This window comes from Erythrolamprus reginae, assembly GCF_031021105.1.
Source record: "Erythrolamprus reginae isolate rEryReg1 chromosome 13 unlocalized genomic scaffold, rEryReg1.hap1 SUPER_13_unloc_9, whole genome shotgun sequence".
NCBI classification, from domain to species: Eukaryota; Metazoa; Chordata; class Lepidosauria; order Squamata; family Dipsadidae; genus Erythrolamprus; species Erythrolamprus reginae.
This window is the reverse complement of record NW_027248453.1, coordinates 11672-37712: the sequence shown is the minus strand read 5'-3', so window position 1 is coordinate 37712 and position 26041 is coordinate 11672. Positions and strand designations below refer to the sequence as shown.

The window sequence follows — 26041 nt, the reverse complement described above, 5'->3', positions numbered from 1 at the left end:
GGACGGAGGCTTTCCTTCCTATTTTGGGCCAAGCGACGCAGGTGGGCAGCTGTCCCCCGAGGCTGAAGAGGGAAGGCTGTTCCGGTCCACCTCTGGAGGCCGGAGAGAGAGAGACGAAAAGGTCCAGGTGGGGATGGGAGGCAGGGAGAGCCGACCCGAGCCGGGATCTTGGCGGAGCTGCTTAGTCAAAGGAAGGAGGGGGGGGAGTGTGTCCCCCAATCTCAGGACTCTCCAACCGCGGCCGTTTTTAAGACTTGTGTCTTTAAATTCCGGGCGTCGGAATCCCCTCCCGGGCGTCGGAATCCCCTCGTCTTAAAAAGCTACCAAGGACGGAGACCCCTGTCCTGTTTTGACCCACAAGGAAACCTCCCACCCTCGCCTCAGGACCCACCTTGGCCCAGCTTCGCACAAGACCCCTCCCTATCCCGTCGACAATGCCGTAACCGAATCGGACCTCACCCCCTACCCCGCCATGGGAAATACGAAAAGGAGAGCCCCCTCCCCTCGCAGAGAAACAGGAATGGGGACCCCCACGACAAGAACAGCTTCTTTAATAGGAATTCAGGGCCTGCCTTCGGTGGCGTAAGGGGGGGGGGCTGCTTTGGGTCGGGAGGGGGCAACGGCAGGCGAACGAATCGGTGGCGACGATACAGAAACAAGAGGGGGGGGGGGAAAAAAACCGGGACCGCACAAGAGGGCAGGCGCTAAGAAAGAACCACCGAGCACCGTTCCGTTGGGGAGGGGGGAAAGGCGTTCCTTTGAGACGGGGGCCCTCCCCGTTTCAACTCCCCATCACCACCACTGAGGGAAAGGAGGAGGAAAAAATGGCCTGCCCTCCCACAGAAAAAACATTATTCAGCCGACGTGACCGATTTCGTCCCTCGGAGGTATTACGCGCACCCCGCCCTCCGTTTCCCCCCCACCCCTTCTCTCCTTTTTTTTTTTAAAAAAAAGGAAAATAATTTCACAAAAAAAGAAGGAGAGGAAGGGAAGGAAGGAAGGAAGGAAGGAGGGGGAAAAAAAACAACAACCCCCTGACAACCGAATGAGCCGCCGCCGCTGCCACCGCCACCGGGAGGGTCTTTCAAGGGGCCGTTTGCAGCATCAAGTTCCTCAGGAGTTTCTGCCGGCCCACCTCGTAATCCTCCTCGTCCACGTTGACCAGCAGTTTGATGGCCTCGTGGCCCACGGCTTGCTTGAGCGAGTCCGTGATGAAGACGCCCTTCAGGGCCTCCAGCAAGGAGCCGTTGATGTAGTCGCGCCAGAAGGCGTCCAGGTAGGTCAGCTCCGAGAACTTGATGTCGCAGATGATGGAGCCCAGGTCCCGCGACTTCAGGATGGTGTTGGCCTGGCTGAAACGTTCGAACTGGCGCTCCAGGGGGTCCTGCTTGTTGGAGAAGACGTTGCCCTCCAGGGCCGTCTCGTGCTGGCAGTATTCGGCCCGGACTCGGAGGCGGATATCTGCCGGGAAGGGGGAGGGGGGGAGAGGGGGAGACATTGGTGGGAGCGTTAGGCAGTGCCACAGGATGACGGCTTCCATGCTACACCGCATGGGGGCAGGAATTGCAAGCAGTGGTGCCTCTACTTACGAACTGAATTCGTTCCGTGAACAAGTTCTTAAAGAGAAATGTTTGCAAGAAGAAGCAATTTTCCCCATAGGAATCAATGTAAAAGCAAATAAGGCATTCGATTGGGGAAACCACAGGGAGGGTGGAGGCCCTGTTTCCTCCCAGGAGATTCCTAGAGAGGCCCCACGAAGGCTTCTCCCCGCCTGTTTCCTCCCAGGAGATTCCTAGAGAGGCCCCACGGAGGCTTCTCCCCACCTTTTCCGGCCCTGTTTCCTCCCGGGAGATTCCTAGAGAGGCCCCACGGAGGCTTCTCCCTGCCTTTTCCATCCCTGTTTCCTCCAAGGAGATTCCTAGAGAGGCCCCATGGAGGCTTCTCCCCACGTTTTCCAGCCCTGTATCCTACCAGGAGATTCCTAGAGAGGCCCCACGGAGGCTTCTCCCTGCCTTTTCCAGCCCTGTTTCCTCCCAGAAGATTCCTAGAGAGGCCCCACAGAGGCTTCTCCCCACGTTTTCCAGCCCTGTATCCTACCAGGAGATTGCTAGAGAGGCCCCACAGAGGCTTCTCCCTGCCTTTTCCGGACCTATTTCCTTCAAGGAGATTCCTAAAGAGGCCCCATGGAGGCTTCTCTCTGCCTTTTCCGGTTACAGTTTCGGAGGCTGGGGTTTGTAAGTGGAAAATGGTTCTTGAGAAGAGGCAAAAAAATCTTGAACACCCGGTTCTTATCTAGAAAAGTTCGTAAGTAGAGGCATTCGTAGGTAGAGGTACCACTGTACTGAGTTATTATGCATGCTTATACTTTTCAGAGATCAGATATTGGTCTACGTACAATTAATAATAATAATAATAATAATAATAATAATAATAATAATAATAATATTTTATTAGATTTGTATGCCGCCCCTCTCCGGAGACTCGGGGCGGCTCACAACAATATTAATAACAATGTGACACTTTAACAAATCTAATGTATTAAAAAAAGTATCTAAAACCCCATCATTTAAAAACCATGCAACAATAAAACTATATAAGCCTGGAGGAGATGTCCCAATTCCCCCATGCCTGGCGATACAGGTGGGCCTTAATTAATTTGCGAAAGACAAGGAGGGTGGGGGCCGTTCTAATCTCCGGGGGGAGTTGATTCCAGAGGGCCGGGGCCGCCACAGAGAAGGCTCTTCCCCTGGGTCCCGCCAGACGACATTGTTTAGTCGAACGGGACCCGGAGAAGGCCGACTCTGTGGGACCTGATCGGCCGCTGGGATTCGTGCAGCAGGAGACGGTCCCGGAGATATTCTGGTCCGATTGCCATGTAGGGCTTTATAGGTCATTACCAACGATTTGAATTGCGACCGGAAACCGATCGGCATGTAATATTCTAATTTTCTGAGATGGGGGATTTGGGTCTGGACCCGATAATCATCACAATGATCACAAATCATGGCTTGAACTATCTTGCCTGGCATGTCATGAGTCTCTCTCATATATATTACGTTTCACCTTTTAAGTTACATTACGGAAATAAATGAACTGTTGCATGATATTCTAATTTTTTGAGTTTCACATTTATCTATCTATCTATCTATCTATCTATCTATCTATCTATCTATCTATCTATCTATCTATCTATCCTATCTATCTATCTATCTAATCTTATCTATCTATCTATCTATTTCTATCTATTTATCTATCTATCTATCTATCTTATCTATCTATCTATCTATCTATCTATCTATCCTATCTATCTATCTATCTATCTTATCTATCTATCTATCTATCTATCTATCTATCTATCTATCCTATCTATCTATCTATCTATCTATTTCTATCTATTTATCTATCTATCTATCTATCTATCTTATCTATCTATCTATCTATCTATCTATCTATCTATTTCTATCTATTTATCTATCTATCTATCTATCTATCTATCTTATCTATCTATCTATCTATCTATTTCTATCTATTTATCTATCTATCTATCTACCTATCTATCTTATCTATCTATCTATCTATCTATCTATTTCTATCTATTTATCTATCTATCTATCTATCTATCTTATCTATCTATCTATTTCTATCTATTTATCTATCTATCTATCTATCTATCTATCTTATCTATCTATCTATCTATTTCTATCTATTTATCTATCTATCTATCTATCTAATCTTATCTATCTATCTTATCTATCTATCTATCTATTAATCTATCTATCTATCTATCTATCTATCTATCTATCTATCTATCTATCTATCTAATCTTATCTATCTATCTATCTTATCTATCTATCTATCTATCTATCTATTTCTATCTATTTATCTATCTATCTATCTATCTATCTTATCTATCTATCTATCTATCTATCTATCTATTTCTATCTATTTATCTATCTATCTATCTATCTATCTTATCTATCTATCTATTTCTATCTATTTATCTATCTATCTAATCTTATCTATCTATCTTATCTATCTATCTATCTATTTTTATCTATCTATCTATCTTATCTATCTATCTATCTATCTATCTATCTTATCTATCTATCTATTTTTATCTATCTATCTATCTAATCTTATCTATCTATCTATCTATCTTATCTATCTATCTATTTCTATCTATTTATCTATCTATCTATCTATCTATCTATCTATCTATCTATCTATCTATCTAATCTTATCTATCTATCTATCTTATCTATCTATCTATCTATCTATTTCTATCTATTTATCTATCTATCTATCTATCTATCTATCTATCTATCTTATCTATCTATCTATCTATCTATCTATCTATTTCTATCTATTTATCTATCTATCTATCTATCTATCTTATCTATCTATCTATTTCTATCTATTTATCTATCTATCTAATCTTATCTATCTATCTATCTATCTTATCTATCTATCTATCTATTTTTATCTATCTATCTATCTAATCTTATCTATCTATCTATCTATCTTATCTATCTATCTATCTATTTCTATCTATTTATCTATCTATCTATCTATCTATCTATCTTATCTATCTATCTATCTATTTTTATCTATCTATCTATCTATCTATCTATCTATCTATCTATCTATCTATCTATCTATTTGATTTTTATGCTGCCCTTCTCCTTAGAATATTCTGTTCTATTTTATTCCTATTTTCTATGCTTTTCTAGTCTTTTTTCAATTCTTTTCTATCCTATCCTATTCAGTTCTACAGAGGAACCATTGAGTCTGCCATCTGCACCTCCGTAACCATCTGGTTCGGTTCTGCAACCCAACAGGACCGACATGGACTTCAGAGGAGAATCAGAAACGCAGAACAAAACAATGGCTGCCAACCTGCCTTCCATTGAGGACTGAATCAAAAAGAGGACGGTGAAAATATTGACTGACCGCTAGAATCCTGGACACAAACTGTTTCAACTCCTACCCTCAAAACGTTGGTACAGAGCCACCAAGACAACTAGACACAAGGACAGATTTTCCCCAAACGCCATCGCTCTGCTAAACAAAGAATTCCCTCGCCACTGTCTAAGGCTGCATCGCTATTACTATTAGTTTTCTCATGGTTCCTATCACCCATCTCCTCCCACTTATGACTGTAGGACGGTAAGTTGTTGTTTGTATCCTGAAGATTTATATTAATATTGGTTCCCGATGGCTTATTTGTACCCTATGACAATCATTAAGTGTTGCGCCTTATGATCCTTGACGGATTTATCTTTGATGGACACCGAGAGCATCCGAACCAAAGACAAATTCCTCGGGTGTCCAATCACAATTGGCCAATAAAGAATTCTATTCTATTCTGTTCTGATTCTCTATTGTCTATTTCATTCTCTATTGTCTATTCTATTCTAATATTTATTATATTTTACTCTCTATTGTCTATTCTATTCTAATATTTATTATATTTTACTCTCTATTGTCTATTCTATTCTAATATTTATTATATTTTATTCTCTATTGTCTATTCTATTCTATTCTCTATTCTATTCTCTATTTTATTGTTTGTTTGTTTATTTATTTATTTATTTTTTATTATTATTTATTTAGATAGATAGATAGATAGATAGATAGATAGATAGATAGATAGATAGATAGATAGATAGATGGATGGATGATAGATGGGTGGGTGGGTGGGTGGGTGGGTGGGTGGATGGATGGATGGATAGATAGATAGATAGATAGATAGATAGATAGATAGATAGATAAATTAGATAGATAGATAGATAGATAAATTAGATAGATAGATAGATAGATAGATAAATTAGATAGATAGATAGATAGATAAATTAGATAGATAGATAGATAGATAGATAGATAGAGATAGATAGATAAATTAGATAGATAGATAGATAGATAAATTAGATAGATAGATAGATAGATAGATAAATTAGATAGATAGATAGATAGATAGATAGATAAATTAGATAGATAGATAGATAGATAGATAAATTAGATAGATAGATAGATAGATAGATAGATAGATAGATAGATAGATAGATAGATAGATAGATAGATAGATTTGTATGCCGCCCCTCTCCGCAGACTCGGGGCGGCTCACAACGAGACACAACAAATCGTAACAAATCCAAATAAATTTAAAAAGTTTAAAAAGTTTAAAAAGAACCCCAATATACTAATATACACACACACACACACACAAACATACCATGCATAAATTAAACGTGCCCAGGGGGGAGATGTTTCAGTTCCCCCATGCCTGACGGCAAAGGTGGGTTTTGAGGAGTTTACGGAAGGCAGGGAGAGTAGGGGCAGTTCTAATCTCTGGGGGGGAGCTGGTTCCAGAGAGTCGGGGCCGCCACAGAGAAGGCTCTTCCCCTGGGGCCCGCCAACCGACATTGTTGAGTTGACGGGACCCGGAGAAGGCCCACTCTATTCTATTCTCTATTCAATTCTGTATTTTCTATTCTATTCTCTCTTCTATTCTATTCTCTTATTGTCTATTCTATTCTAATATTTATTCTATTTTACTCTCTATTGTCTATTCTATTCTAATATTTATTATATTTTACTCTCTATTGTCTATTCTATTCCCTATTCTAATTTATTCTCTGTTGTCTATTCTATTCTATTCTCTCTTCTATTTTATTCTCCATTATCTATTCTGTTCTATTCTCTATGGTCTATGGCAGTGATGGCGAAAAAACAGTTTCACCGCCACCGGTCAATTCCATCCCAATTCCACGATTCCATGCCGTTTTAAGACGCCGGTGGACCTGGTGGCAAACGGCTGGAGCCCTGGGGGGGGGGATTTTTGCCTTAAAAGGGGCCGTCGGGAACCTCACCGCAGGTCTGTTTGTCCTTGGGGTCCGGCGTCACGGACTTCCGCCTTTTCCGCTGGTTGCCGAGCAGCGCCCGTCCCCGGCCGGACCTCTTGGCGCAGATCTGGGGGCCCGAGGAGCAGCAGTAGACCAGCGGGTGGTGGGGAGGCACTGCGGGACAGAGAAAGGTCAAAAGAGTTTCAACGCCAGGGCGAAGTGCTTAGCTTTGGGTGACAGGGAAAGGAGGCCACTCGGTCTGGATTTTAGCGGTTGAGTTGATAATAGAGGAAGAAACCGCTGGGTGAGGTCATCCAAGGTATCATCAATACGCCGATGATACCCAGCTTTACATCTCCACCCCATGTCCAGTCAACGAAGCAGTGGAAGTGATGTGCCGGTGCCTGGAGGCTGTTGGGGTCTGGATGGGGGTCAACAGACTCAAACTCAACCCGGATAAGACGGAGTGGCTGTGGGTTTTGCCTCCCAAGGACAATTCCATCTGTCCGTCCATCACCCTGGGGGGGGGAAATTATTGACCCCCTCAGAGAGGGTCCGCAACTTGGGCGTCCTCCTCGATCCACAGCTCACATTAGAGAACCGTCTTTCAGCTGTGGCCAGGGGGACGTTTGCCCAGGTTCGCCTGGTGCACCAATTGTGGCCCTATTTGGACCGGGGGTCACTGCTCACAGTCACTCATGCCCTCATCACCTCGAGGCTGGACTACTGCAACGCTCTCTACATGGGGCGACCTTTGAAGAGTGTTCGGAAACTTCAGATCGTGCAGAATGCGGCTGCGAGAGCAATCATGGGCTTCCCTAAATACGCCCATGTCACTCCAACACTCCGCAGTCTGCATTGGTTGCCGGTCAGTTTCCGGTCACCATTCAAAGTGTTGGTCATCACCTATAAAGCCCTTCATGGCACCGGACCAGATTATCTCCAGGACCGCCTTCTGCCGCACGAATCCCAGCGACCGGTTAGGTCCCACAGAGTGGGTCTTCTCCGGGTCCCGTCAACTAAACAATGCCATTTGGCGGGACCCAGGGGATGAGCCTTCTCTGTGGCGGCCCCGGCCCTTTGGAACCAACTCCCCTCAGAGATTAGAACTGCCCCCACCCTCCTCGCCTTTCGTAAGCTACTTAAAACCCACCTCTGCCGTCAGGCATGGGGGAATTGAGATACTCTTTGCCCCTAGGCCTTTACAATTTTATGCATGGTATGTTTGTGTGTATGTTTGGTTTTATAATAATGGGTTTTAAATTGTTTTTTGTAGTGGATTATTATTATATGCTGTTTTGTTATGGCTGTTAGCCGCCCCGAGTCTCCGGAGAGGGGCGGCATACAAATCCAATAAATAAATAAAATAAAATAAAATAAAATAAAATAAAATAATAAAATAAATAAAATAAAATAAAATAAAATAAATAAAAAATAAATAAAATAAATAAAATAAATAAAATAAAATATAAAATAAAATAAAATATAATATAAAATAATAAAAAAAATAAATAAATAAAAAAAAATAAAAAAAAAAAATAAAAAAAAAATATATAAAATAAAATAAATAAAATAAAATATAAAATAAAATATAAAATAAAATAAAATAAAATATAAAATAAAATAATAAATAAAATAAAATAAAATAAAAAATAAAATAAATAAAATAAAATAAAATAATAAAATAATAAAATAAAATAAATAAAATAAAATAAAATAATAAAATAAAATAAAAACTGGGAGGGGGCGAATTCTGGTTCTCCCAAAGGCATGGGAGCGATTGGGGGTCTTGGGGCCAGGCTGGGGTCTTCAACAAGGACCAGGAGAGACATCCCTGTTAGCCCTGCAAGGTAGTCCAGGTGTAGGCACAAGGTTTCCCAACTTTATTCAACTTTAAGATGGTTGGATGTCAACTCCCGGGGGAAGAGCCTTCTCTGTGGTGGCCCCGGACCACTGGAATCAACTCCTACAAGGGATTCATACTGCCCCCTACCCTCCTGGCCTTCCACAAGGCTTTAAAAACTTCACCTTTGCCGGCAGACTTGGGGCTGTTGAATGTAACAACTAGCTCCGATCATTGATTGGAATAAATCTGGGATGAATGTGGACGATTGTTTTTAATTTTTACATTTAATTTTAAAATGGATCCCTTATATATTGTATTGTTCTATTTTTGTGGCGAGCCGCCCTGACTCTGCGGGGAAGGGGGGGGGGCCTAGATATCGAATTAATGAAATAAATAAATAAATAAATATTATTATATTATTATTATTCTCCCTTTCTCTCTCTCTCTCATTTCTGCTGAAATAAAAGGAATTATAGAAACCTAGAAGATTGACGGCAGAAAAAGACCTCATGGTCCATCTAGTCTGCCCTTATACTATTTCCTGTATTTTATCTTAGGATGGATCTATGTTTATCCCAGGCATGGAAGTTTGTTCCAAGCATCTACTACTCTTTCAGTGAGATAATATTTTCTCATAGAAACATAGAAGACTGACGGCAGAAAAAGACCTCATGGTCCATCTAGTCTGCCCTTATACTATTTCCTGTATTTTATCTTAGGATGGATCTATGTTTATCCCAGGCATGAAAGTTTGTTCCAAGCATCTACTACTCTTTCAGTGAGATAATATTTTCTCATGTTAGAAACCTAGAAGGCTGGCGGCCGAAAAAGACCTCATGGTCCATCTCGTCTGGCCTTATACTATTTTCTGTATTTTATCTTAGGATGGATCTATCTTTAATCCCAGGCATGTTTAAATTCAGTTCCTGTGGATTGACCAACCGCGTCTGCTGGAAGTTTGTTCCAGGCATCTACGACTCTTTCAGTCAAATCATATTTTCTCACGTTGCTTCTGATCTTTCCCCCAACTCACTTCAGATTGTGTCCCCTTGTTCTTGGGTCCACTTTCCTATTAAAAACACTTCCCTCCTGTGTTGTAATCATAGGTTCAAGTTTGTTCCAGGCATCTACTACTCTTTCAGTCAAATCATATTTTCTCACGTTGCTTCTGATCTTTCCCCCAACTAACTTCAGATTGTGTCCCCTTGTTCTTGGGTCCACTTTCCTATTAAAAACACTTAAACCCTCCTGGACCTTATTTAACCCTTTAACATATTTAAATGTTTCAATCATGTCCCCCCTTTTCCTTCTGTCCTCCAGACTCTACAGATGGAGTCCATGGAGTCTTTCCTGGTCAGTTTTATGCTCGAGACCTTCCACCCTTCTTGTAGCCCGTCTTTGGACCCCTTCAATTTTGTCCATATCTTTTTGTAGGTGAGGTCTCCAGAACTGGACACAGGATTATTCCAGATGGGGTCTCACCAGCGCTCTATATAAGGGGATCCCAATCTCCCTCTTCCTGCTTGTGACACCTCTAGCTATGCAGCCAAGCATCCTACTCGCTTTCCCTACCGCCTGACTGCACTGTTCACTCATTTTGAGACTGTCAGAAATCACTACCCATAAATCCTTCTCTTCTGAAACACACACACACACTTTGCTGTCGTGCTTGTGAAAAATCCACAAACACGACAGTAACACAAACACAATATAACAGTGAGGCAAATCTAATATTGAAATAAAACGTATCTAGAACCGCAACAAAATTCAAAAGAAACAAAGCAAAACAACCTTGTAGGCTGTACAACGTCCCTTAATCAGTCCTTAAGTACTTAGCTAGCAGCTGTGAAGAAACCTCACAGCCCTCCTTCTTCCACCAAGTGAAACACACACACTTTGCTCTGCTTTGGCGCCAAAGGCGTGAAAAATCCACCAACAAAGTTCAGACACAGCGAGGCACGGTCCTGAAGAACTGCGGTCAGATTAATCGTCCACAACGGCCAAACCCACACGCTGCTATTTGTATCAGCAGCTCTAATTACTGGAGCCTCACCCAAAAACACAGGTGGCCCCTCTTATTTCCTGTAATAGGTCCTCAATTGGTCTCTTCTACGCGTAACTCTGCGCCTGCGGGGGTCCAAGACTTCCGCATCCGAATGGACCGAAGATAATGGAGATTGGCTTCCTGGGCTGTGTGCCAAGCCCCCCTCTTCCGAGTCACCCCCACCGAGGAAACTGCACTAACTGACTCTGCTGGCAACAAAACAGCCCTAGGACATGTTGACGTTTCCCCTGCCTCCACCTCTCCACATTCCCTGGGGCAGGAGCTGGGCCAGAGCCAACCACAACAGATATACTGGAAGTTAAGGCCTTAGATCAGAGGTGGCCAAACTTGGCAACTTTATTAAAAGACTTGTGGACTTCGACTACCAGCATAGCTGGTTGGAGAAATCTGGGAGTTGGAAGCCCAGGGGTCTTAAAGTTGCCAGGTTTGGGGACCCCGGCCCTAGATTGTGTATTATGAAGGGCTCACGAGGCAATGGAAACCTAGAAATGTAGAAGACGTCAACTAAACAATGTCGTTTGGCGGGACCCAGGGGAAGAGCCTTCTCTGTGGTGGCCCCGACCCTTTGGAACCAACTCCCCCCAGATATCAGAGTTGCCGCCACCCTCCTTGCCTTTCGTAAGCTCCTTAAAACCCACCTCTGTTGTCAGGCATGGGGGAATTGACATGTTCCCTCCCCCTAGGCTTATAAAATTTATGCATGGTATGTCAGTATGTATGATTGGTTTTAATTTATGGTGTTTTTTTAAATTAACTTAAATATTAGATTTGCTTTACATTGTATTGTTATTGCTGTGAGCCACCCCGAGTCTGCGGAGAGGGGCGGCATACAAATCTGCTTAAACTGAAACTGAAACTTAGATAGATAGATAGATAGATAGATAGATAGATAGATAGATAGATAGATAGATAGATAGATAGATAGACAGACAGACAGACAGACAGATAGATGATAGATAGATGATAGATAGATAGATAGATGATAGATAGATAAGATATATAGATGATAGATAGATAGATAGATAGATAAGATAGATAGATAGATGATAGATAGACAGAGATAGATAGATAGATAGATAGATAGATTAGATAGACAGAGATAGATAGATAGATGATAGATAGATAGATAGATAGATGATAGATAGATAAGATAGATGATAGATAGATAGATATAGATAGATAAGATAGATGATAGATAGATAGATATAGATAAGATAGATAGATAGATGATAGATAGACAGAGATAGATAGATAGATAGATAGATAGATAGATTAGATAGACAGAGATAGATAGATAGATAGATAGATAGATGGACAGATAGATAGATAGATAGATGATAGATAGATAGATAGATAGATTAGATAGACATAGATAGATAGATAGATAGATAGATGATAGATGATAGATAGATAGATGATAGATAGATAAGATAGATAGATAGATAGACAGACAGAGATAGATAAATAAATAGAAATAGATAGATAGATAGATTGATATAGATTGATACATAGATAAATAAATAGAAATAGATAGATAGATAGATAGATTGATATAGATTGATACATAGATAAATAAATAGAAATAGATAGATAGATAGATAGATAGATAGATAGATAGATTGATATAGATTGATACATAGATAAATAAATAGAAATAGATAGATAGATAGATAGATAGATTGATATAGATTGATACATAGATAAATAAATAGAAATAGATAGATAGATAGATAGATAGATAGATAGATAGATTGATATAGATTGATACATAGATAAATAAATAGAAATAGATAGATAGATAGATAGATAGATAGATAGATTGATATAGATTGATACATAGATAAATAAATAGAAATAGATAGATAGATAGATAGATAGATAGATAAGACAGAGAGAGAGAGAAATAAATCAGTCTTAGTTGCTCTTCTCTGCCCTCATTTAGAGTCCCAACATCTTTTCCCCCCCTCTATTGTGGTGACCACGTCTGCACTCACCATTACAAGAGTTTTATGCAAGATGTAAAAAAAACCCCAAAGCTTGCCCAACAACGCAGCATCTGGAAAGGGGGCTTTCGGAGGTGGAGATGCGCGCAAGGAATCTCACCAGATTTGTGTGGATGCACCGGAACATGCTCTGTACGGCTATGGGCTCGGGGGGTCACATAGCGGATGGACGTCTCTTCCAGGTACTTATCGACAAGGTCCGGACATACTGGACATGGAGGAAGGAATGGAAACGCGTGAAAGACAAAACGGTCAATCCTCTGGCAAAAAATAATGATAAGGATAATAATAATGGTAATAATAATAATGGCCACAAGAGGGAGCTAACACGTTTGTACTAGAGAGATTTATACTTGCTGTGTGCTATATAACCTGGTTAGTAAAACCATGATTAGGATTATAGGAGACACCTCCCCCAGGCTTTTATACCTTATGTTTGGTAGGCATGTGTTGTCTGGCTTTAAATGAGAGGGTTTTATATGTCCTTTTCTCTTTTCATATATATAATTCTCTGCCTTACAAGGCAAAGGTTGCAGGTTCAAGTCCCAGTGAGGGTATGGCTAGCTGATGAGGCCAAAATAAGGCCGAAATAGATCTATCCTAGTCTCCCTTAATTTTCAAATTCAGCAAAAAAAACATGTGAATATATATATATACACACACACACACATACATACATACATACATACATACATACATGTGTAGATTGCTCTGAGTTCGGGTTTTGCCCCGTGTAATATTTTGAGTGTCTATGCGACGTTTCGGTGAAATCACATTTACCATCATCAGGCTGAAGTTTCAAGCTTCGTGCTGCTGTAAATATGGAATATTTCCATATTTACAGCAGCACAAAGCTTATATATATATATATATAATTTGTATGCCGCCCCTCTCTTTTCATATTTATTTATTTATATTTATTTATTTATTTAATTTTTTTTATTTATTAAATTTGTATGCCGCCCCTCTCTTTTCATATTTATTTATTTATTTTATTTATTTATTAAATTTGTATGCCGCCCCTCTCTTTTCATATTTATTTTATTTTATTTTATTTTATTTTATTTTATTTTATTTTATTTTATTTATTTATTTATTTGATTTGTATGCCGCCCCTCTCCGTAGACTCGGGGCGGCTCACAACAATGGTCAAAAAAACAGTACACAGTAACAAATCTAATATTTAGCAATCTAAATTACAGTTTTAGGTTTAAAAAATCCAAAAAAGACACCCCAATATACAGTGGTACCTCATGATACGAACCCCTCATCTTACGAACGACCCGAGATATGAACCCGGGGTTAGGAAATTTTTTGCCTCTTCTTACGAACTTTTTCCGTCTTACAAACACGCCGCTGCCCCCGAGAAGCCCCACCGCCCGGCTGTCATCTTTTAAAACAGCCGGGGGGGCTTCCCAGCATCCTCCTGAACCCGAACACCGAACTTCTGGGTTTGGCGTTCGGGAGGCCTCCGAGAAGCCCCCCCGGCTGTTTCAAAAGTCGACAGCCGGGCGGCGGGGATTCTCGGCGGCCTGCCGAACCCAAACTTTTACCAAATCTCCAGGTTCGGGGTTCGGGAGGCCGCCGAGAAGCCCCCCGGCTGTGTTAAAAGACAACAGCCGGGCGGCGGGGCTTCTCGGCGGCCTCCCGAACCTGAACTTTTGCCGAACTTCCGGGTTCGGGGTTCGGGAGGCCGCCAAGAAGCCCCGCCGCCCGGCTGTCACCTTTTGAAACAGCCGGGGGGCTTCTCAGAGGCCTCCCGAACGCCGAACCCGGAAGTTCGGGTTTGGCGTTTGGGAGGCCACCGAGAAGCCCCCCGGCTGTTTCAAAAGGTGAAAGCCGGGTGGTGGCGTTTTTTTTGCGGGGGGGGGGGGGTCCGTTCCACGGATTAATTGATTTTACATTGTTTCCTATGGGAAACAATGTTTCATCTTACGAACTTTTTGTCTTACGAACTTTTTGCCTTACGAACTTTTCGCCTCACGAACCTTTCGCCTCACGAACTTTTTGCCTTACAAACTTTTTGCCTTACAAACTTTTCGCCTCACGAACTTTCACCTCACGAACTTTTCACCTCACGAACTTTTCGCCTCACGAACTTTTCGCCTCACGAACTTTTCGCCTTACGAACCTTTCGCCTTACGAACTTTTCACCTTACAAACCTTTCGCCTTACGAACTTTTCGCCTTACGAACCTCTTCCGGGAACCAATTAGGTTCGTAAGACGAGGTATTACTGTATATTTTTTAAAAACCCAAGCGGGAGGCCACCTACCAGCCTTCCTCCTCTTCAAGGTGACGTAGGGCAAGAGGTCGTGTCGGGTGATGATCCTCAGCAGCTGCAGCACCTGCCGGAAGTTGGTCTCGTCGCAGCGGCCCTGTCGCTCCAGCGCCAGAAGGAAGTCCCGCCCGCTGCGGATCATGCCCCGCTCGTAGTCGTCGATGACGTCCACGAAGAGGAAGGAGAGCACGCGGACGTCGCGGTGGGTCAGGTGGGTGCCCACGATGTCGAACATGTGGTGGAGGCTGTAGAGGCCGTGCTCCCGGTCCCCCCTCCTCCTCCGGCCAGGCTTGCTGGTGGCTCCGCTTCAAGGTCGCCATCTTGGGCGACGGCGAGAACCGGCCTCGGCCGCCCAGCATCCAGGGGAAGGGAGGGGACGATGGCGGCTCTCCTTCACCTGGGACACTGGGGGAAAGAGAAAAGGAACGGGGGTCAGTTGGAAGAGCCCCGAAGGGTGCAGCCTAGCCGTCGTTTCATGAGGCCAACTGGGTTTTTTAGATTATTTTTTAATATTAGATTTGTTACATTGTTTTCTTTATTGTTGTTAGCCGCCCCGAGTCTACGGAGAGGGGCGGCATACAAATCTAATAAATGAATGAATGAATGAATGAATGAATGAATGAATGTAGGTAGGTAGGTAGGTAGGTAGGTAGGAAGGAAGGAAGGAAGGAAGGAAGGAAGGAAGGAAGGAAGGAAGGAAGGAAGGAAGGAAGGAAGGAAAGAAAGAAAGAAAGAAAGAAAGAAAGAACGCCCTTCATGGCATCGGACCGGAATATCTCCGGGACTGCCTTCTGCCGCACGAATCCCAGTGACCGGTTAGGTCCCACAGAGTCGGCCTTCTCCGGGTCCCGTCGACTAAACAATGTCGTTTGGCGGGACCCAGGGGAAGAGCCTTCTCTGTGGCGGCCCCGGCACTCTGGAACCAGCTCCCCCCAGATATCTTCGGAGAGGGGCGGTATACAAATCCAAATAATAAATAAATAAATAAATAAATCAGAGTTGCCCCCACCCTCCTTGCCTTTCGCAAGCTCCTCAAAACCCACTTCTGTCGTCAGGCATGGGGGAATTGAGATATACTTTCCCCCTAGGCCTATACAATTTATGCATGGTATGTTTGTGTGTATGTTCGGTTTTTTAAAATAAGGGTCTTTTAATTATTTTAAATATTAGGTTTGTTACATGTCGTTTCATTATTTTCATTATTTCAAAACCCAACTAGGGAACGTTATCTGTGTTACAAAAGAAGGAGTTTGTAGAGAGAAGGAAGACTACTGTGGGGTCCTTGTAGGAGGGGGGGATCTCTTGAGGTTCGGTGACTTTTTTGGCAGATGTTTCATTACACAACTAGGCAACCGTCAGTGATAGAAGGGAGGAGGAAGAGGAGAGAAGGAGGAGGAGGAAAAGGAAGAAGAGGAGGAAGAGGAAGAGAAGGAGAGGAAGAAGAGGAGGAAGGAGAGGAAGAAGAGGAGGAAGAAGAGAAGAGGAAGAGGAGGGAGAAGAGGATGAAGAGAAGAGGAACATGAAAGGAAAAGGAAAAAGAGGAGGAAGAGAAGAGGAGGAAGAGGAAAAGGGGAAGGAGAAGAGAAGGAAGAAGAGGAGAGGAAGGAGAGGAGGAAGAAGAGAAGAGGAAGAGGAGGGAGAAGAGGAGGAAGAGGAACATGAGAGGAAACGGAAGAAGAGGAGGAAGAGAAGAGGAGGAAGAGGAAAAGAGGAAGGAGGAGAGGAGAGGAAGAAGAGGAGGAAGGAGAGAAGGAGGAAGGAGAGGGAGGAAGAAGAGGAAGAGCAACTTGAGAGGAAATGGAAGAAGAGGAGGAAGAGGAGAGGAGGAAGTAGAAAAGAGGAAGGAGAAGGAGCCAAAAGAAGAGGAGGGAGAAGAGGAAGAAGAGGAGGAGGAAGATGAGGAGGAGGAGGAGAAGAGGAAGATGAGGGGGAGAGGAAAAAGAGAAGGAGGAGGAAGAAAAAGAGGAGAGGAAGACAAGGAGGAGGAGGAGGAATATATGGGGGAGAGGAAAAAGAGAAGAGGAAGAAAAAGAGGAGAGGAAGACGAGGAGGAGGAGGAAGAAGAGGAGGAGGAGGAAGAAGAGGAGGACCAGGACGACGGCGTCAGACTCTCACATTTTGGAAGAAACAACCAAGGTGTTTAGGGGAACTTTTCCCTGTTCTATGAGGAAGCATTTTGAATGCAATTTCAAATACAGTACAATCCTCCTATTACCGTTTCCCTTGGATCGAGTCCCAGCTGACAGGCTCAAATGCATTTTTTGGCCAGGGACGGCTCCTTCACTGCCAAAAGGCACTTTAAGGCGTATATTTAAAAATAAAAATAAAAAAATAAAAATTCTTTGGGAGGGAGAGGAGGAGAGAGAGAGGGAGGCCGGGAACAGGAAAACAAGGGTTTTTCTTCCAAATGGATTTTTGTTTTTGTTTTTTTAAACTGAAAGAAAAAAAAATACAAGCAAGAATTCCAGGCCTCCTGGTTCAACCATTTCACACGCTTTCAAAACAGAGTAGAGCTGGGAGGACCTTGGAGGTCTTCTAGTCCAACCCCAGGAGCAGATTCCAACGGCATCCCGTGAAGGTCCTTGTCCAGTCTTCCAGAAAAATCACCACGTATAAAAGCAGGTCCCCAAACTTGGCAACTTTTAAAGACTTGTGGACTTCAACTCGACACTGTGCTTGGCTGGATAATTCTGGGAGTTGAAGTCCACAAGCCTTAAAGTTGTCATTTACCTCAGAGGTATCATTTACCTCAGAGGTCTTCAAACCTAGCCAGGTTTGAAGACCTCTGAGGTAAATGATCCGCAAGGATCATGGCTGCCTGAGGAATTCTGGGAGTTGAAGTCCACAAGCCTTAAAGTTGTCACTTACCTCAGAGGTATCATTTACCTCAGAGGTCTTCAAACCTAGCCAGGTTTGAAGACCTCTGAGGTAAATGATCCGCAAGGATCATGGCTGCCTGAGGAATTCTGGGAGTTGAAGTCCACAAGCCTTAAAGTTGTCATTTACCTCAGAGGTATCATTTACCTCAGAGGTCTTCAAACCTAGCCAGGTTTGAAGATCTCTGAGGTAAATGATACGCAAGGATAATTGCTGGCTGTGGAATTCTGGGAGTTGAAGTCCACAAGCCTTAAAGTTGCCAAGTCTGAGGACCTCTGAGGTAAATGATACACAAGGATCATGGCTGCCTGAGGAATTCTGGGAGTTGAAGTCCACAAGCCTTAAAGTTGTCAGGTTTGAAGACTTCTGAGGTAAATGATCCACAAGGATCATGGCTGCCTGAGGAATTCTGGGAGTTGAAGTCCACAAGCCTTAAAATTGTCATTTACCTCAGAGGTATCATTTACCTCAGAGGTCTTCAAACCTAGCCAGGTTTGAAGACCTCTGAGGTAAATGATCCGCAAGGATCATGGCTGCCTGAGGAATTCTGGGAGTTGAAGTCCACAAGCCTTAAAGTTGTCATTTACCTCAGAGGTATCATTTACCTCAGAGGTCTTCAAACCTAGCCAGGTTTGAAGACCTCTGAGGTAAATGATACGCAAGGATCATGGCTGGCTGTGGAATTCTGGGAGTTGAAGTCCACAAGCCTTAAAGTTGCCAAGTCTGAGGACCTCTGAGGTAAATGATACACAAGGATGATGGCTGCCTGAGGAATTCTGGGAGTTGAAGTCCACAAGCCTTAAAGTTATCAGGTTTGAAGACCTCTGAGGTACAGTGATCCCTTGATTTTCACGATCTCGATCTTCGCGAAAAGCTATATCGCGATTTTTCAAAAAATATTAATATTTTCCCACCCGATGACGTCACTCTCTTCCTTTCTCATCTTTCTTTCTCTCTCTCTTTCTCTATCTTGCTTCTTCCTCTCTCACACTCTCTTCCTCCCTCTCTCATCCCTTTCTTTCCTTCTCTCTCTTTCTCTATCTCTCCCCCTCTTGCTCTCGAGCGGCGGGCGGCGGGCAAGCGGCGGGCGGGCAGCAGCGAGGAGCCGAAGATCGGGGTTTCCCCTTTGCGTGGGCGGCGGGGAAGACCCAGGGAAGGTTCCTTCGGCCGCCCAGCAGCTGATCTGCTCGGCAACGCCGCAGCAGCGAGGAGCCGAAGATCGGGGTTTCCCCTTTGCGTGGGAAGAAACCCCGATCTTCGGCTCCTCGCTGCTGCGGCGCTGCCGAGCAGATCAGCTGCTGGGCGGCGGAAGGAACCTTCCCTGGGTCTTCCCAGGTGCGGAAGTAAAAACACCATCTGCGCATGCGCGGCCATGGAAAACAGGGCGCGCATGCGCACATGGTGTTTTTACTTCCGCACCACTATATCGCGAAAAATCGATTATCGCGAGGGGTCTTGGAACGGAACCCTCGCGATAATCGAGGGATCACTGTAAATGATATGCAAGGATCATTGCTGCCTGAGGAATTCTGGGAGTTGAAGTCCACAAGCCTTAAAGTTGTCAGGTTTGAAGACCTCTGAGGTAAATGATACGCAAGGATCATGGCTGTCTGAGGAATTCTGGGAGTTGAAGTCCACAAGCCTTAAAGTTGCCAAGTCTGAGGACCTCTGAGGTAAATGATACACAAGGATGATGGCTGCCTGAGGAATTCTGGGAGTTGAAGTCCACAAGCCTTAAAGTTATCAGGTTTGAAGACCTCTGAGGTACAGTGATCCCTTGATTTTCACGATCTCGATCTTCGCGAAAAGCTATATCGCGATTTTTCAAAAAATATTAATATTTTCCCACCCGATGACGTCACTCTCTTCCTTTCTCATCTTTCTTTCTCTCTCTCTTTCTCTATCTTGCTTCTTCCTCTCTCACACTCTCTTCCTCCCTCTCTCATCCCTTTCTTTCCTTCTCTCTCTTTCTCTATCTCTCCCCCTCTTGCTCTCGAGCGGCGGGCGGCGGGCAAGCGGCGGGCGGGCAGCAGCGAGGAGCCGAAGATCGGGGTTTCCCCTTTGCGTGGGCGGCGGGGAAGACCCAGGGAAGGTTCCTTCGGCCGCCCAGCAGCTGATCTGCTCGGCAACGCCGCAGCAGCGAGGAGCCGAAGATCGGGGTTTCCCCTTTGCGTGGGAAGAAACCCCGATCTTCGGCTCCTCGCTGCTGCGGCGCTGCCGAGCAGATCAGCTGCTGGGCGGCGGAAGGAACCTTCCCTGGGTCTTCCCAGGTGCGGAAGTAAAAACACCATCTGCGCATGCGCGGCCATGGAAAACAGGGCGCGCATGCGCACATGGTGTTTTTACTTCCGCACCACTATATCGCGAAAAATCGATTATCGCGAGGGGTCTTGGAACGGAACCCTCGCGATAATCGAGGGATCACTGTAAATGATATGCAAGGATCATTGCTGCCTGAGGAATTCTGGGAGTTGAAGTCCACAAGCCTTAAAGTTGTCAGGTTTGAAGACCTCTGAGGTAAATGATACGCAAGGATCATGGCTGTCTGAGGAATTCTGGGAGTTGAAGTCCACAAGTCTTAAAGTTGTCAGGTTTGAAGACCTCTGAGGTAAATGATACGCAAGGATCATGGCTGCCTGAGGAATTCTGGGAGTTGAAGTCCACAAGCTTTAAAGTTTATTTATTTATTATTTAGATTTGTATGCCGCCCCTCTCCGCGAACTCGGGGCGGCTCACAACAAAAAATATAAACAATCGTACAAATCCAAATAAATTCAATAAATTTAAGTATTTAAAATAGTTTTAAAAAGAACCCCACTATATTAAAGTTGCCATGTTTGAGGACCTCTGAGGTAAATGATACGCAAGGATCATGGCTACCTAAGGAATTCTGGGATTTGAAGTCCACAAGCCTTAAAGTTGTCAGGTTTGAAGACCTCTGAGGTAAATGATATGCAAGGATCATGGCTGCCTGAGGAATTCTGGGAGTTGAAGTATCACTGGTACAATGATACCTCGTCTTACGAACTTAATTGGTTCCGGGACGAGATTTGTAAGGTGAAAAGTTTGTAAGACGAAACAATGAATCAATGGAAAAGCAATTAATGCATGCAAGCCCACAAGATCATATGCTGCAATGTCCTGCCTGTCAATGACTACTTCAGCTTCAACCGCAACAACACAAGAGCACGCAACAGATTCAAACTCAATATTAACCGCTACAAACTTGACTGTAAAAAATATGACTTTTACAATCGAGTTGTCGAAGCATGGAACTCATTACCGGACTCAATAGTGTCAACCCTTAACCCCCAACATTTCTCCCTTAGACTCTCCACGATTGACCTCTCCAGGTTCCTAAGAGGTCAGTAAGGGGCATCCATAAGTGCACTAGTGTGCTTTTCGTCCCCTGTCCAATTCTCTTTCCTTTATCTCATATCTCATATATATTTTCTTCCTTTCATATATCTTCTCCTCTATTTTATATTTTTCTTTTTATATATTACCTCATGTCTATTCTCTTCTATATGTATGGTGTATTGGACAAAATAAATAAATAAATAAATAAATAAATAAATGCTGTATAAAAAGAAAAAATGGGATGAATAAAAAGCCCTCAACGGAACTGCAAACTTCAGCTATGTTTCCTTCCTCCTGGATTTGTGGGAGCTGCTTTTAGGAAAATACAGTGGGGCCTCTACTTACGAACTTCATTCGTTCCGTGACCAGGTTCTTAAGTAGAAACGCTTGTGAGGAGAAGCCATTTTTCTCATAGGAATCAATGTAAAAGCAAATAAGGCGTTCGACTGGGGAAACCACAGGGAGGGTGGAGGCCCTGTTTCCTCCCAGGAGATTCCTAGAGAGGCCCCACGGAGGCTTCCCGCCTTTTCCGGCCCTGTTTCCTTCCAGGAGATTCCTAGAGTGGCCCCACGGAGGCTTCGCCCCACCTTTTCCGGCCCTGTTTCCTCCCGGGAGATTCCTAAAGACGCCCCACGGAGGCTTCGCCCTGCCTTTTCCGGCCCTGTTTCCTCCCGGGAGATTCCTCGAGAGGCCCCACGGAGGCTCCTCTCCACCTTTTCCGGCCCTGTTTCCTCCCAGGAGATTCCTAGAGAGGTCCCACGGAGGCTTCTCCCCACCTTTTCCAGCCCTGTTTCCTTCCAGGAGATTCCTAGAGAGGCCCCACGGAGGCTTCTCCCTGCCTTTTCCGGCCCTGTTTCCTCCCAGGAGATTCCTAGAGCGGCCCCACGCAGGCTTCTCCCCGCCTTTTCCAGCCCTGTTTCCTCCAAAGAGATTTCCCCCCCTTTTCCAGCCGTTTCCTCCTAGGAGATTCCTAGAGAGGCCCCACGGAGGCTTCTCCCTGCCTTTTCCGGCCCTGTTTCCTCCCAGGAGATTCCTAGAGCGGCCCCACGCAGGCTTCTCCCCGCCTTTTCCAGCCCTGTTTCCTCCAAAGAGATTTTCCCCCCTTTTCCAGCCGTTTCCTCCTAGGAGATTCCTAGAGAGGCCCCACGGAGACTTCTCCCTGCCTTTTCCGGCCCTGTTTCCTCCCAGGAGATTCCTAGAGAAGCCCCACGCAGGCTTCTCCCCGCCTTTTCCAGCCCTGTTTCCTCCAAAGAGATTTCCCCCCCTTTTCCAGCCGTTTCCTCCTAGGAGATTCCTAGAGAGGCCCCACAGAGGCTTCTTCCCGCCTTTTCCGGCCCTGTTTCCTCCCAGGAGATTCCTAGAGAGGCCCCACGGAGGCTTCTCCCTGCCTTTTCCGGCCCTGTTTCCTCCCAGGGGATTCCTAGAGCGGCCCCACGCAGGCTTCTCCCCGCCTTTTCCAGCCCTGTTTCCTCCAAAGAGATTTTCCCCGCCTTCTCACGCCCTGTTTCCTCCTATGAGATTCCTAAAGAGGCCCCACGGAGGCTTCTCCCTGCCCTTTCCAGTTACAGTTTCGGAGGCTCGGGTTTGTAAGTGGAAAATGGCTCTTGAGAAGAGGCAAAAAAAATATTGAACACCCGGTTCTTATCTAGAAAAGTTCGTAAGTAGAGGTGTTCTTAGGTAGAGGTACCACTGTACTGGACAACTGGAATAGATCTCCTGCTCAAGCTTGAGCAGTGAGTTGGACTAGAACAAGAGCAAGTTTTAAGTCTTGTGGACTTCAACTCCCAGAATTCCTCAGCCAGCAAAGCTGACCTATTCAAAGCAAAGCTGGCTGAAGAATTCTGGGAGCTGAAGTCCACAAGTCCTAAACGTTGACAAGTTTGTATATCCCCTAGACTAAACGACCTCTGAGGTTACTTCCAACTCTTTTACTCTGTACTCTATTTTTTCTTCCCCTCTCTCCTGACCACAGGCAAGGGCGTCTCTCTCTCTCCCCGGGCTGAATATAGGCTAAGTTTTCAGTCACTGAGAAAATATGATTTGACTGAAAGAGTAGTAGATCCTTGGAACAAACTTCCAGCAGACGTGGTTGGTCAATCCACAGTAACTGAATGTAAACATGCCTGGGATAAACATGGGTCCACCATAAGATAAAATACAGAAAAGAGTATAAGGGGCAGACGAGATGGACCAGGAGGTCTTTTTCTGCCGTCAGTCTTCTAGGTTTCTAACATGAGAAAACATTATTTCACTGAAAGAGTAGTAGATGCTTGGAACAAACTTCCATGCCTGGGATAAACACAGATCCATCCTAAGATAAAATACAGGAAATAATATAAGGGCAGACTAGATGGACCATGAGGTCTTTTTCTGCCGTCAGTCTTCTATGCTTCTATGTTTGTAACATGAGAAAATATGATTTGACTGAAAGAGTAGTAGATCCTTGGAACAAACTTCCATGCCTGGGATAAACACAGATCCATCCTAAGATAAAATACAGAAAATAGTATAAGGGCAGACTAGATGGACCATGAGGTCTTTTTTTGCCGTCAGTCTTCTATGTTTCTATATAACCTTCACAACTTGTGGTGTGACGGGAACAATGTAGAACTTAAGACACTCAAAACCATAGAAATGGTGGTAGACCTTAGGAGAAACCCTTCCACTTCTCACAATACTAGACAACGCAGTGTCAACAGTAGAGACCTTCCAATTCCTAGGTTCTATCGTATCTCAAGACCTAAAATGGTCACCTAACATCAAAAACATCACCAAAAAAGCACCACAAAGAATGTTCTTTCTGCACCAGCTCAGGGAGCTCAAACTGCCCAAGGAGCTGCTGATCCAGTTCTACAGAGGAATCATTGAGTCTGTCATCTGATGCACTTCCATCACTGTCTGGTTCGGTTCTGCAACCCAACAAGACCGACACAGACTTCGGAGGAGAATCAGAACTGCAGAACAAAACAATGGCTGCCAACCTGCCTTCCCCACTGAGGACCTGTAGACTGCACGAGTCAAAAAGAGGGCGGTGAAAATATCGACTGACCCCTCGCATCCTGGACACAAACCGTTTCAACTCCTACCCTCAATACGTCATTACAGAGCACTACACACCAAGACAACTAGCCCCAAGGGGTTTTTAGATATTTTTAAATATTAGATTTGTTGTACATTGTTTTTATTATGGCTGTGAGCCGCCCCGAGTCTACGGACAGGGACGGCATACAAATCTAATAAATAATAATAATAATAACTCTGATGATGATAATAAACCTATGGGACCGCCTTCTGCTGCACGAATCCCAGTGGCCGATAAGGTCCCACAGAGTTGGCCTTCTCCGGGTCCCGTCGATTAACAATGTCACTTGGCGGGACCCAGGGGAAGAGCCTTCTCTGTGGCGGCCCCACCCCTCTGGAACCAACTCCCCCCAGAGATTAGAATTGCCCCCACCCTCCTCACCTTTCATAAGCTTCTTAAAACCCATCTCTGCCGCCAGGCAAGGGGGAACTGAGATATTCTTTCCCCCTAGGCCTCTACAATTTTATGCATGGTATGTTTGTATGTATGTTTGGTTTTTATAATAAGGGTTTTTAACTGTTTTAATATTGGATTGTTTATATGCTGTTTTTATTATTGTTGTTAGCCGCCCCGAGTCTACAGAGAGGGGCGGCATACAAATATAATAATAATAATAATAATAATAATAATAATAATTACAAGTCTAATAAATAAATAAGTAAATAAATAAATATTTTAATTATTAGATTTGTTATTGTGTATTGTTTTTACTCTTGCTGTGAGCCGCCCCAAGTCTACAGAGAGGGGCGGCATACAAATCTAATGAATAATAATAATAGTAATAATAATAGTAATAATAATAGTAATAGTAGTAGTAGTAGCAGTAATAATAATAATAAATAATAATAATAGTAGTAATAGTAATAGTAATAATAGTAATAGTAGTAATAATAATAATAATAATAATAATAATAACCCCCCCCTTTCTGAGGATCCCTAATATGGCCCTGCCCCCTCCCGTCCATTCGCTGGCATTGGGGGCCCCAGAGGACTGGCTGGCAGAGAAGAGCAGCTGGGGGGGGCTAATACGACCCCCCCTTTCAGTATGGGGAGGGCTCATGCCCCCCCCATAGCCCCCCATCTCCTCCAGCCCCAAAGATACCCGCCCCCCCCCCACTTTCCTATGTGGGAGGGTCGCCAATTCGGAGTGCCCCCCCTCAGACCCTCAGGCCTCAAGGGGGGGCTCCGTCCCTCCCCCCCGCCCCCGAGGAATGCCCCCCGCCTGCCCCACGGCTACGGGGCGGGGCCGGCCCCTCCCTCTCTAGGCCGCCCCCTCCCCAATTCGGCCTCTGGCTCCTCCCACCCGCCTCGCCCTCCTGCTCACTTTCTCCACAGGGCCGCCGGGGCCGCCATGTTGGGCCCAGCCGCTCCGCGCCCCCCGGTGACGACCCGGCCACGGGCGCCGCAGCAACAGGAACATCCGGGCAACCGCCGCCTCCTACCCGGAGAGGCTGGGAGAGGAGAGGGGAGAGACATCCGGGAATCCCCTGACCTACCGACCTCGTCCCGACCCGTGGGCGCGGCGAAGCGGGCAGGCGCCATCTTGGGGACTGGCGGCCATGTTGGGCGTCGCGGCTGTTCAACGTCCGCGGGCGGCCATGTTGAAGAAGGGCAGGACTACGCGAAAGGGATGTATGGGACGCCGCGGCGATCATCTTGGGGAAGGGCAGAGGGCGCGGTTAAACA

General features: G+C 44.6%; 1 protein-coding gene across 1 annotated transcript; it reads right to left on the bottom strand.

The window, feature by feature from the left end:
- Positions 1 to 535: 535 nt before the first annotated feature.
- DEDD (death effector domain containing) lies at positions 536 to 25828 on the bottom strand. Its single transcript, XM_070730298.1, is given in 6 exon segments — positions 536 to 1461; positions 6870 to 7016; positions 12857 to 12964; positions 15031 to 15310; positions 15312 to 15441; positions 25680 to 25828. Coding segments are annotated over 6 exon segments (1071 nt in total). The 5' UTR covers positions 25709 to 25828; the 3' UTR covers positions 536 to 1084.
- Positions 25829 to 26041: the final 213 nt, after the last annotated feature.